At 34.3% G+C, this 14,253-nt stretch overlaps 1 protein-coding gene across 2 annotated transcripts; it reads right to left on the bottom strand.

Annotated features, from left to right (window-relative positions):
* Positions 1-6,483: 6,483 nt before the first annotated feature.
* POLE3_1 (DNA polymerase epsilon subunit 3) lies at positions 6,484-13,041 on the bottom strand (the record flags this gene model as incomplete). 2 transcript variants are annotated; one of them, XM_012943277.3, is made up of 3 exons in its annotated part: positions 6,484-7,789; positions 8,807-9,011; positions 11,585-11,650. In XM_012943277.3, 3 exons carry the CDS (start codon positions 11,648-11,650, stop codon positions 7,404-7,406), a joined length of 657 nt encoding a protein of 218 aa, XP_012798731.1. In that variant the 3' UTR covers positions 6,484-7,403. The 2 variants fall into 2 exon arrangements, with proteins under 2 accessions (XP_012798731.1, XP_051064890.1); XM_051217478.1 differs by having other exon boundaries at positions 8,807-13,041.
* Positions 13,042-14,253: the final 1,212 nt, after the last annotated feature.

The raw sequence follows: 14,253 nt of genomic DNA, 5'->3' as shown, positions 1-14,253 counted from the left end.
CTGCCGACAGTGGTTTTAAGATGGATTTCCTGCAGTTCCGGTGAGAAGCCGTGGTCAATGGAGTTCAACGGTGTCTGTTGTGAGACACTCACTGAAGGTAATGGTGGACTGGTTGGAGTTTGACATTAACAACGCCAGATGCTGGCTCAGTGATCAAGAGCTTAAGCGTTTGAGCGCAAGACTGAAGGTGCTGAGTTCGAGTCCTGCGTGAGGGATCATGCATGCACACTTCTGACGAGTCCCACACTAGGACGGAATGGCCGTTCAGAGCTCCCAGATTTTTAATGGTGGTCTAACATCCATCCATTCATGATATCAATCTAAGTTCAACAATCTCCGCAACTCAATACTGATAATTCCCAAATGTCTTTGTCCATAGGATATTTTGAATTAGAAGTTAGAAAAGATTATTGACCATTGAATACCAGGTCAATGACTTTGGTGTTGATGATCTTGAATCCGATATGATGAGTAATCAGATAGGTAGAGTTTTCTTTGAACCGAGTGATTGAAGTTTTGTTCTAAAGTGTGTGAAATATTGCTGAAATTTAATGATGAATATATCTTCGTGAAGTGAACGTTGAATCTCGGATGCAGGTACATCCACTTGAGTCTTCTCAAATATAATGAAACACCAGTATTGGATTCTACTGCTAACCATATGCTATCTATACTACATAAACTTGTGTCGTAATCTTTATCGAGGTAATCTCTACAAAATGTGCATATAATCAACTAAGACTGATCGAATTTCAGTGGAAATACCAACAGAAATTAACTCAATTGAAGCCTCACCTCCCTGACGGATTCGATGCATTCGATCTGCACTAAGAAGGACATGACACACCTGACATTGATCACCACGCAGTGATCAATCAGTTGTGCTTCATGGTCATTTGATCTGTGCTCTACGATAATAAGTTGTATAGTCTTCTGAAATTTATACACTGGTAGGGAGTTATCATGATAACAGTGATCAAAACTACTGACTTACAAACTATAGTTAATATCACAGATTGAAATCATGAGTCAGTTGAAGCTAGACCACCATTGAAAACCTGGAAGCACTGGACGGCCGTTTCGTCCTAGTATGGGACTCCTCAGCAGTGCGCAACCACGATCCTGCACCACGTGGGGTTCGAACCCAGGACCTACTGGCTTCGCGCGCGAGCACTTAACCACTAGACCACTGAGCCGGTATCCAACGGTGTTAATGTCTAACTTCAACCAATCCACGAAGTTGCGCCACCGTACACCATTGTCTTCAGTGAGTTCCTATCTCACAATAGACCTGGTTGAACTCCACTGGTAACGGCTTCTCACTAGAACTTCGGGAGTTTTTCCTGAAGTCAGTCACTAGTGAGCAGTTGATTATTATCAGATAATTCAAACCATTATGAACACATTAAAACTTTATGAACAATGGGTATTTATTTCATAGGATTCTAAAATATATTCTACACATGACTAATATTCTGTGTAAAATTATGTAGGTCATATCACAAATAGCGTTAGTTGTATTATTATTATTATTATTATTATTATTATTGTGAATATTATTTAGACAAGTACTGGTAATTTGAATATGTAAATGTTACTATGGTGAATAACATAAAAACACAAGTTAGATTAATGCTTATCTTCTAATATCTACCCTCAGTATTGATTTATTTAATCCAATCAAATTCTTCTTTTTTTAAAAATTCATATTTTAATATCTGATCATATAGTTTGTGAATTAAAATGGTTTGTCTCAAAAAAGAAACAAACTAAATTAATCGATGCTAGTTCGAATAACTTCACATTATGGCAAAACTCATCAGACTCTATTGTTGTTAAGATTGATACCATGCATGATTCAATGATATGTTGGTCGTTATTTTCAGTGAAATTGCATAAAGCGTATGCTTAAACACAATAGAAAGAAAGGTTATTTTGTCTAGCTAATCATATTCAACCAGTTAGTTGTATCTTCTTTTTATCAGAATGGGTTTTGTGGAGATTTTAGAAATTTCACAGATTGAAATCATGAGTCAATTGAAGCTAGACCACCATTGAAAACCTCTATCGTTTCTTCCAAGGGGATGTTTGTGAAGAACAGTTTTTGTCCAATGAGTTACAAAAAGGGTATTGTATGAACCCTTTTTGACCGCGCTCAAAAAATCTGTTCAAAAGAATACCTTGATGATGAAATTAATCTGATTACTAATGTTCTACGTGATAATGAATACCCATTGAAATTTATCCAGAAATATGCAAAAAGCAATCCTCATACAAAACACGATGGAGTAGAAAGGAAAACCTGCTTCTTACACTTACGTTTCAAAGGTGATGAAATTGCTGGAATAATCAATCACAGAATAAACTCTGCGTTGAAAGTCACCTACCCAGCAGCAAAACTTATGACAGTATGGCAAACGAACTGCTCGCTTCAACAAACCAAAATCGACAAGCCCTCTTTTCTTAGTAGCTCCAACTGTATCTACCAATTTACATGTATGTGCCAAAGCACATACATTGGAAGAACTGAGAGAAGAGTGCATGTCCGCATTTCTGAGCATGTTCCAAAAAACTTGAGGCTGCGTGGGACTAAGGCTTTCAACAGCGCAATAGCTCGACATCTACTTGACACCGGGCACACCATCGACATTCCTCATGCTTTCAAAATTATCAATAGACAAAGAAGTACGACCACCCTCCGTTTTGCTGAAGCCATTATGATCAAAAAACTTTAACCTGACTTATGCATTCAAAAAGAGACTTTAATTAACTTATCACTACCCTGGTAACCCTTTTTTTATATTTTTTATTTATTTTATTTTCATTTATTTTGAAATATTTATACTCCTCCCCTATTACATAATTCTTAAACCACATTATTATTCACACATTTCCACCACCTGATCCTCTTAAATTATCTTAACTTTTCAAATTCTATTTAATTATTATTACGTAACCTATCTTATGATTATTCAATTCCATTATTACACCACCCAACCCGAATTAATTCCTTTTGACCTCTGACCTGTTCTAGCATATATATATATATATAGTCATTAATGTAATCCAGTTATTTACACTCATTTATGTCAATTGTTTTCACTCTATCTCAATGTAAAAATTCTATCACATTTTTGGTTTGTAAGCAGCTGACGAGAAACCTCGAAATAATATGAATTCATACTATTCTGCACCAATATTTGTTCTTGCTTTATTTAAATTCATAAAGGGAACCAATCGCATGAAATTTATAGCAGAAGTAGTAAATGGAGTGCCAGCTTTCTAAAAATTCTCTGGTGTTTTATGTACCTCTTCTATAGAGGGCATTCAGGTCAGTCAACAATCAACAAACACATTGAAATCAATCCAATCTGTCAATCAATCAGAAAAATCATGAATAAATATAGGATCAAGAACTCTAACAAAGGGAGACGCAATCAAATTAAAGAAGTAGAAAATGACAGGTTAAAGGTCAACAATAATCAATTATGATCGAGGTCGACAGGACAAGCAGTCAGTTATCTGTGCAGAAATCGAACATTTCACTTTTATTTGTTGTTTGTGCTGATGATATCGTTCAGAAGAACAATAACAGCTCCACGACCAAACAATCCAGCTCAAAGAACAAAACCCCACAAAAATCCAATCGAACGTAGAATGATTGTTGAGGGTAATATTTTAGACGCAATATCTGTTCGACTAATTACTTTGTTTGAGATCATGAACCGATTGATGTTAGACCACCATTGAAAACCTGGAAGCACTGGACAGCCGCTTCGTCCCATTGTGAGACTCCTCAGCAGTGCGTATCCACTATCCCGCCAGCAGGATTCGAACCCAGGGCTTTCAGCGTCGCACGCGAATACCTAATGGTGGTATAACATCAATTGGTTCTTGATCTCAATCAAAAACTTCATGATCTCCACAATCGCATACTGATAATTACTTTGTGATTATCTTGAAAGGACTTTTTTTAATCCTCTCTTCTACATTGCGGCAATCAACGGTCGTTAAATTCGAAGTTCTCGATAATTGTCTATGTAAAGTGTCATCATTTTATAAAACTGTCTTTAAATTGTAGTCTTTAACTATTAAAGCAAATCAAGAAGAAACTTATTTAGAACCAATGTAATAAGCAAATTAAATCTGTTCAATCTAACATTTCAAATATTTTTCAGTAAATTATAGAAAACAAAATTAACCAGTATATTTCACATTGTCTTTAAGTTAGTGCAAAATGCATACAGACACACACACACAGCGATATATTATCAAAAATGCACACAGATATCGGCTATCAAACTCATCAATACTTTTGTCCTCACTTTTGAACACTCATCCACCCATTGGTTGAAAAACTGAACTCGATCGATCAATACACACATTCAACTCCTAATTCATATACATAGATTATATTAATCGGGTTGAATGAATACAACTTTTTCTAAGAAATGTATTCAAATTTGTTTGATTTGAGGAGATTATTTCAATTTCAGTGGTGTTTTGCTTCTTGGAATTACAGAAAACTCAGAAAGTATTAAATACCATGATTCAGTTTTCTTTAAGCTGAATGAAATTATATATCTCGTTATAAGCACGATACTCAGTTAAGCTAATGAAATGGGATGCAGAGGTTCATAGTTTTCGAATTCCGTGAGAAGTGATAACTGGTGAGATATGATTATATTGGAAGTGATTGCTAATAATTGTGACGGGATTATATAATTTTCATCCTGTATCATGTATTGCTTGACATTAAAATAAAATCGACCATTGGGTTTCAAATTAAAGGTTGTTACCTTCTCAGTTTCAGTTTTCTTTTTAGTAGTTAATGATTATTGGTGAACTGTAACAGGATTATTCCTTGGCGAACATAAGGTTTCAGACCACCTACTGAGAAAATATTGGTTCCTAACTGTTGTGTCCTATGTGACATCTATCATTCTGAAATTCATGTGATGTTCTAGCTATGTTATTCTTCTAACATCACCTAGTTAATATAAATCCGTGCTTACAATACTGATAATAGAGTAATATATACTCCAATAACAATGCTGAACTCTGAAATGTTGTCATCTCTGATTAAAATTTTGCCTGCATCTTATGATTCATTTAATTAGGATATTTCTGATAAATGTTCGGTTGAAACAACTTATGGGTGATATCCTTTCAAACAACTCAGCCTGGAGCTCTTCTAAGGTTACTACCGATCCTGAACCCAGGTAAAAGAAGAGGGATGAGAATAAGAGTAGCAACTCCACCTCGTAAAAAAGTACCTTGTTAAAAAACGAGTACTTTTCAAATAATACAATCTGATCTGTTCTAAATGCTACAATCCTCTTTGTATTAATCTTGAATTTAACAACAAAAAACGTTCCTTCAAAAGTCTTAGAACCAAATAAATGCTATTGTGTTTCAAGACAAGTTGTATTAACCTAAGCAAGAAAAATAGAGAAGCAGACTTATAAACAGAATAACAATAAGCTGGAATCAGATCTGTTCACACAATTAGTAGTAATATGTTCTTATGATGGTTAGGTAATTGGTCAAGGATATACAGGATACGTGGTACAACTGACTCAATAATCCTACAATTCGATCAGGAAACATATATGAACCACAAAAAAGCTCAACGACACACAAACAGAGCTGTCAATCAGTTAACGGATATACCTATCTTCAAGCTTTTAGACGGATAACTATTTTTTAGTTAGGCAATATTAAATATTTCTCCTCAATTACGTTTTTCATTTACATTTGATTGTAGGCTTCATTTTGACCAATTAATTATTCATTCAACGTCTTTTTGATCATGGATTACACTCAAAAGTTGTAGTATAGGGTAGTGGAGATGAGTTGGGCGATTTCTAAAAAGACCAGGTAAATTTGAAGTCCATTTTCAGTTAATCAGAAGGTAAGTAATACTAAGTCAATCTTATTTCTCAACAGAAATAATGAAACTTATTAGAATTTGTTTTTTAAAGAATTATTATTAGTTTTTTGTTGTTGATATTGCGGAGATTATCGCTGCATAACATAATTGTTCTGAATTTGATTTTATTCATATTCATAGTTTTTTCCTGAATCTTGCATAACCATACATGCTTACATTGAGAATTTATCACTAACCAAACCATTCTTGTCGTTATATCAATATATAAAGGTTATCCATTAAAATTGTTATCTATTTTAGCCAACCTGGTTCACCCGCTCATATGTAATTCAACGAATCAATAATCTCTTTTAGGGTTTACTACCAACGAAGTAAGTTGAAATAAGAATTAGTCTACTCTTGTATTATGTAAAATCTGTATATAGGAGAACAGTAAGTACTTGATACATTTAACACTGTAATTGTTGCTAAATGAGATAAAGAATTTTTTCCATTAACTCCCAAACGTTGCAAGCACTATACAAAGTTGATTTTACCAAACATTTCATGTGATGAAAGACCGAATTCATTCAGTCTTGAATCTCTAGTAGACCCAAGTTTTGATTCGATTTTGATTGTCTCATCTTTCATATACTAGATTTTTACTGATCAGTCATTCATCTGTACAAAAAGATACAGTCATCTACATTGGATTACGAAAGATAGAACTTGAAGATCTTATCAACAGAATGCACTAAGGTAGAAAATTCATAGCCAACAGACGAATAACTACTTTAGTTCAAACGATAAACTGCAGCCGTTGTGACATATTGTATTCACTATATTTCATCAAAATTAATCACATGAATCGTCAATTTGAACAAAAAAATCATTTATCGAGCTGTAAAAAAAGGCCTTATCGAAGGTTAGTGAGACAGTGTACGAAATTACAATTGATTCATCACTATGTCAAGTCCTTCTTAGTGCAGATCGAATGCTATTGACACACATGACATTGATCGCCACCCAGTGATCAATCAATTGTGATTACATCTCAGTCCTACAGGAGGTTGGTCACGGCCCGGATAGCCTAATGGTAATGTCTGACTGTGAAGCTGAGTGACACGGGATCGAATCCGTCAGAGAGCACCAGTGTCCTCAAGATTACAGGTACACGTTGCTGACGAGTGCCAAGTAGCACGAAACCCGGGTCTAAGGTTTCCTCCAACCACCATCTAGTGTACGAAATTCAGTGGTTTTTAGGTCGTCTAATGAATGTACATATAAAGTTATTGGATGGACACAAGGAGGAAGTATAAAAATCTAAAATATATTTGGTAAAAATATCTGAAGGAAGCTTCTTTTATCAAAATTGTTACAATATAGAAAAAGGAGTTTAACATAAATAATTTACAGAAAAAAACGCAACATATTGAAATATCTTGATATAAATACCAGGAAAAAATGCATTAGTATAGTTCACTTTATAGTGTTTCATAGTACTGACAAAAGCGTACAAAAAAAAAACAAACTAAAACGAATCTTCATTTTCATTTAAAGCTTCTGTGCTCTGAGAATTGCCGTCATCTTCATCGTCATCACTAATACCAACACCTAGTTGGTCATTTTTTACGTTACCTTCTTCCATATGAGTATCTGTAATTTCAATGACATCGTCATTATCTACCTCTATAACATCTACATCTTCCACTTCTTCAGTTTCTTCCTCATCAGCATCATCACCAACGACATCATCATTGTCATCATCTTCAACTGTGGTAAAATTACTGTCTAGATGTTTTAGGTGTGATGTTGAAGATGATGGAATTTGAGACAGTTTTTCAGAAGATATTTCTTCTTCATTCTCACTATGTAGACGTTTATTCGATTTTTTTAAAACTATCTGCTCACGATATTCTAAGGTCAGGTGAAATGAAAAGGTTAATATTAACAGTGAAATATGTTACTAATAATTACTGAGTAGTAACAGAATTTGCCAATAAATAATCGACCACCAATGCATCAGTAAACATCGAACAATGATTAAATTAAGTAAGCAATCTATATATTAAGTGAAAGTATGTAATTCTGACCTGATGTGTTTATCAGATTGAAAAATACGAGAAAACGATTTAAAATAAACAGATTTTAAAGTTATTATTACAATAACTTATTGATTGGAGGAAAAACTGGGGTTACTACCAACGTTTTCAATGTACTGTACCCAATATATACCAACAGTCCTCCGTTTATTTAGTGGATAAATGTTATATAATGTAACGTATCTCTAGTTAGGGATTTCATTTCAAACATACTCAGATACTGTACATTATGGTGCATGAAGATCGATGGTGATTTATGGATGTGTAACACATCCCAAGCAGCTCATTGTTATGTCCCATTATTTGCAGGTTTGATACGGACCTACAATACTCGGGAAATTACGGAAATAATTGAGCTACTCTATTACGACCAGTTCTCTTTGGAATTGACAACGGCAACTAACATGCCACACATTAATGACTAGTGACTAACACACAGAGAAGGCGAATTGTACGAAGACTGGATATTCGACGTATGATAAGAAGTACGGAACGGATTGGTACAATTCTGTATATGTAATACTGAAAACACGACCTTAACGCATACAAAAAACTAGAGAATCGAAAGCAATGACAAGTGGTCCGAAAAAAACAAAGATCAGGGGGATAAATGTGTTAGAGAAAAGACACTCGCGGTTATCGTTTTGAGTAAGATTTTAACAGTGTTAACAAAACTGGATACGCACTAGTATAGTTTCATACTGAGATGAAACGCTCGTCCAGTGCTCCCAACTTCTCAATAAAGGACCAACTAAGATCAGTTTGTGATTTATAAACCATGAAGATTCTAAAATCAGAGAAAATCCTCCTATAACACCAAATATTTACTTACTATCTAAAAATGCATTTAGTGCTGGTATAAAATGATTAAATTGCATTTCTTTTAAAGCAGCTAATATATCACTTCCTGTTAACGTTTTACGTTTTGATTTCTCACAATGCACACTGGCTAATGATGTTACATAAAGTATAAAGGAACTAGCCGATTTGCTAATTGCTGAACGTGCTTCACGACTGACAAGAGTGCGTTCAGGTAACTATAAGGAGACAAGGGGGCAAAAAAAGAAACGTAAAGGTAAATACATCAAAAAATGAGTTAAATGCATTAACAGTGAATAGATATTTATGCTTTTTTTATATTTGAAACTTGTCAGTTGGACACACAGGCATGCGTATTGATTATCATAATGAGATTTGAACTTAGTATGTTTTGCTCCAAAAACAATAACGCGTTATCTCCAGGGACGTTTATTACTGACTTCCTAGCTTCTTCTTATAGCCCCAAACTACTGCTTCAACTCGAACAATAAAACCAACACATAAAAAATGAGAAAGTACTTTGTATCAATGCTAAGTATGTACAGAGGATCGAGTGTACTTATTGACTTTTATGTGATATTGACCATCTAGAAATTTCTGAAAACATGCCAAATATAACAACAATATAGACGATTATTCAATTAGTGTGACGCTTGTTTTTAATGTTTCTAAAAAGCTTCCATTCATTGTTAATTAGGCAGAGTGTGCTCATCCATTTTCTGAGACTTTAAACTCTTTGATATGAGATATTTTGAAATTCCTCAAAAATCTATGCCAATGGTAATTGATAGATTACAGTTCTTGACACAACAATGGGAGAAATAAAATTTGTAACTCATTGAATAAACTACTGATTAAGTTAATTTAGTAGTTCAGTTGATGATGTATTTAAGTTTGAAGTAAAAGGTATTAAGTTCAACATTAGTACTGGAATGAATCTGGTTAACGAATTCCGAATAGGACGAAACATTAATCATACATTCAACTACTAGTCATTACTCAACTTTATTAAAAATTTGTGATTAAATGACAATATCTAGGTAATTCATTCAGATTGCACAGATTATATGAATGGGTGGGTGTTGTGTGTATGTGGAGGGGGGGACAAAATGTAGTCTTTCTGCTCTTTAAGACAAAATAATAACTGGGACGAGTTCATGGTACCGTTATATTCTATTTTATATCCTTATTTATTTTATCAAAATAATTTTTGAAACAGGAAAAATGAAAATATGAAGAGACTACAAAATTAAATATGTTTCTTAACAAGTTAGTTATAAACAGAACAATAATCTCTATCACTTACTGGATATAATTCTTTGAATATAAATTTCTTATTGTAAATTGACAGTAATAAATTAGGGCGTCCCCGAATGTCCTGGTATGGCCGAGAGTGGGGTGGGCCCTCCCCCCTTTCCAAATGCTCTCACATGGCCACGCGTATACAGCCTCTGCCAGGGAAGTTCTACTCACTGCCTTCTCACACCAGGGGTGCTGTTTACGAAAATGAGAGGATGAAAAGCGAATGTCCGGAGCTTTAACCGGATCACAAGCCAATGGTGCACATAGGCTCCAGTATCCTGAGGGAACAAATGGCGTACGAACCAATTGTTGGTCACCGGTTACCATGGGACTGCATCTCCTCACGATGCTCCACTGCATTGTGGATCAGACCTTTAGGTCAAAGGCTCGGGGTGTGGCCCCCTAAGAAAACCACCTGCTTCGTTCTGGGCACCCGGGCAGTATCACAGCCCACACACACACACACACAAATATGGTGTGGCGCATATATATTTGGTGCCCTCTTGTACCAATATTTATTTGTTAAAATAAATAAATAAATAAATCAGGACAGTTAATAAAATTTGTGAATCACTTTAAAGAGATTGTTTTTTAGTTTTAAGGTGTATTTGGAGTGAGCCAGTGATTACTCAATAATATTATTGGATAATGATCGCGCTGAATAGTATAAATTGACATATCAAAGTTGGAAAGAACCTAAGGACACTTTGTCCTACCGGAGAGAGATCTAAGTATTTTTAGTTCGACTCGGTTGGAATTCGTAAGTGTGGATTGTCGTTGAGCTCTAAATAAAGACGAATATCTTTATGTCTAGGACTATCTAGTGTCTAACATTTCGTCATAACACATATATTTAATTATTTCTTCATTAATCCAGGGATGAATGAAAATTCAATTTTTATATACTAGGTTTAAATGCAAGTCCCAATGTTCTAGGAGGAAGTTGACGGAGAATGGATTCATCCCACTTAAATTATTATTATTTCGTTACGTACTTTCAACTATAAATCAAAGATAGTATATAAATGATCTTCACAGTTATGGATAATTGACAGATATGGGGTTACACTAGTTAGTCACTGTAGTCAGTCCTGTCAGAAAGATTCCAATCTACAATACCAAGTTAGTTACGTTAGCATTCACCTAGTGTAAGACTTTCTCATCTATCTTGATCGAATTTTAGATTTATATACAAAAACTAAGAGTTAGGTAAAACAGTTTTCGGTAGTGTATAACGATTAGTAAATGTAATCAGTTTGCATTTAGGAAATCTCACTAGTAAAGTAATGATTACGAATAGTTTAAAATATTTACTCTTTATCCTACTGTAGTTAAAAGCTAAAGAAAATGTTCAAAAAGCCTAATCTAGCCATCGAATTCTGTACAAAAAAATTTTTTTTGGAAGGTTTCTCAATATATTCAGTAAGGCAAGACAAAATTCAATACAACACTTGGAAGCACACACAGATACATGTAATCAAACACTTACTGATTCACGGATAATTCGAAGAAGTACTGCATTTGGCAAGTATAAATCGTCGGCCTTTTCAGCCATTCTATAACAAATAAACAAATCAAATTTCTAGTAATTATGTGGTCAAATGATGCTATGTCAGAAGATAATCATGGGCAAATTAATCTTGTTTATTATAAAGCCAACAGGACTTTATGAAATCAACATGAATGGTTCATAAGACACTGACAACTAATGACTGATTACTTAGACTGTAGTGAAAAGTGTTATATAATTGCTTAGTCATTCGACAGTAACAGTCGAACAAAGTCTAGCTAGGAGGAAACCATAAACCTAGTTTTTTTGAGTTGGTTGACACTCCTTAAAAAGGCGTACCTGAAAACTTGAATATACAGATAATCCCTGTAGGATTTGAATCCAGCTTAACAGTTTGAGGGATTGCTATTGAGTCATTCGAACTGTGATTGACTGCATGTAGGGAGAACTAATTGATTACTGAATAGCGATTAATATTATATTTGTCTACTTTCTTGATGTTGATTGAATTGTATCAATCAAATAATTATGTAGCCATTAGTCTGAATAACTTGACGTCATGTGCACTATGTTGAGATGGTAGTTAGCAATCTGGTTAGAACAGTCATGACATCTTTAAATGTAAATGAAAACAAGATAGGTTTAATGATTGGTATTCTTAATACTACTGCAAATTATTTATCCATTTTCTCCAAGTGATAGCCCATATTGCGATGATGATAACTACCAAAATGATACAAACTTCCCACAAAAACCAACAACTAACGTACATATTGTATACGTTCTACTTAATGAACAAGCTACAGAGCATTACTAGTACTTGTAAGTCGGCATGGAAGATAAACTCATTTGCGTGGGACAAAGTAGTGGTATTAGGCTAAAAATACAATTAAATTTTATGACTAAATCACTCAACTATACAATTTGTTAGATTGCTTTCTATAACTGATTTAATAAGTGAACATTTGTATACTCCAGACTATGAGTCACATAATGTTCATATGAGAGCTAGTGATGTTGTTTGGCTGGTTAAACCGAAGTATAATACAAAACAACGAAGACATTTCGAAATACTTTAGTTCGCTTAAAAGGAAAAATCCCCTTTATGTCAACACTGAACTGTGTCTAAAAATTAGGATGTGTCGATTGTGATGCCATTTATATTGAAGAATCATCTCGCGAAACCTTGACTCGAGCTAAAGAACATCTTGGGTACACAAAGAAACTACCTAATAATCCCGTATAACTGCATAGAATTCAAATTAGATAGGCAATAGCAGTTCACGCCATTTTCAACAACCACTAAATCGATGTCAACATATTACAAAAAGGCTTTCCCAATTATAAAGAAAGGAGAGTAAGTGAAGTTTTTCATATAATGCTTAATCCAACTGTTTTCAATAGAAAACAAGGCCATACTATATATCCGACTTGAACTATCAATCCAAACTATTATGTCTGATATTATTTACATTTAAAGATGAAGAATATTTGAGCGAACAATTGTTTTCAATAACTTCATCATCAAGCTCTACAGTTATAAGTTCATAATTATAATAATTTTACTAAGGCCAAAAATAAGGCATGTATGAATGAATTTGACAATGTTATGTGTTGAAAATGGTAAACGCTTGCATCTGTTACGATATATGTATATACTTTAAAATTGTATTATTTGCAAATCAGAAAGGTCATTCAATAAAGGTCAGGATGACTTGGAGTAAAGTGTTCAGTCACAATAAGTATAATAGTATTATAGCAAAAATGAAAATGCAAAAAATTGTGTGAATAAAATGCATAGTAGGAGAATTTAATCTTGTCAATTGAGATAATAATAATAATAATAATAATAATAAGATTGTTGTGTAAATGTAATATGTAATAAGGAGGGTGTTATCAAGGTAATTACGATCAACGAATTGGGAATGATTGATGTGAGGATTAAGATAGAGATAATCAGAAATAATGATAATAAGGAGAAAAAATTAAGTAAATAAGAATAAAGGAAGGGGGTAAGAGGTTTATAATATTCAGTCTAGGCATTCAGTGATCTAGTCGTAAATTTCTATTCATTGAAATATTAAAAATATATTATTTTTATTTATAACAATCTACCCAATGCTCGATTTGTCTGAAATTAACAAGTCAAACCTTGGTAATAATACCTACAAAAAGAGTCGTCAGATTTGGTGATTTGTAAACGCTTTCCGTTCTGCTCTTATATATTAGTCAATTGACGCTAGACCACCATGGAAAACCTGGAATCACTGGACGGCCGTTTCGTCCTAGCATGGGACTCCTCAGCAGTGCGCATCCAGATATCAGCTCGCTGAAGACAATAGTGGTCGGTGGCGCAACTTCGTGGATTAATTGAAGTTAGACATTAACACCGTTGGATGCCGGCCCAGTGGTTAAGTGCTCGCGCGCGAAACCAGTAGGTCCTGGGTTCGAATCCCGCGGGGTGCGGGATCGTGGATGCGAGCTGCTGAAACGGCCGTCCAGTGCTTCCAGGTTTCCCATGGTGGTCTAGCTTCAATTGACTCATGATTTCAACAATTGAGATTTCTAAAATCTCCACAAAACCCATTCTTATATATTAGTTATAAAAGTTGTCGAATTAGATAAATACGACGAGCAAGTCGTATCAT

Source organism: Schistosoma haematobium, chromosome 5 (assembly GCF_000699445.3).
Source record: "Schistosoma haematobium chromosome 5, whole genome shotgun sequence".
Lineage (NCBI taxonomy): Eukaryota > Metazoa > Platyhelminthes > Trematoda > Strigeidida > Schistosomatidae > Schistosoma > Schistosoma haematobium.
This window is presented reverse-complemented; position numbering and strand designations above follow the sequence as displayed.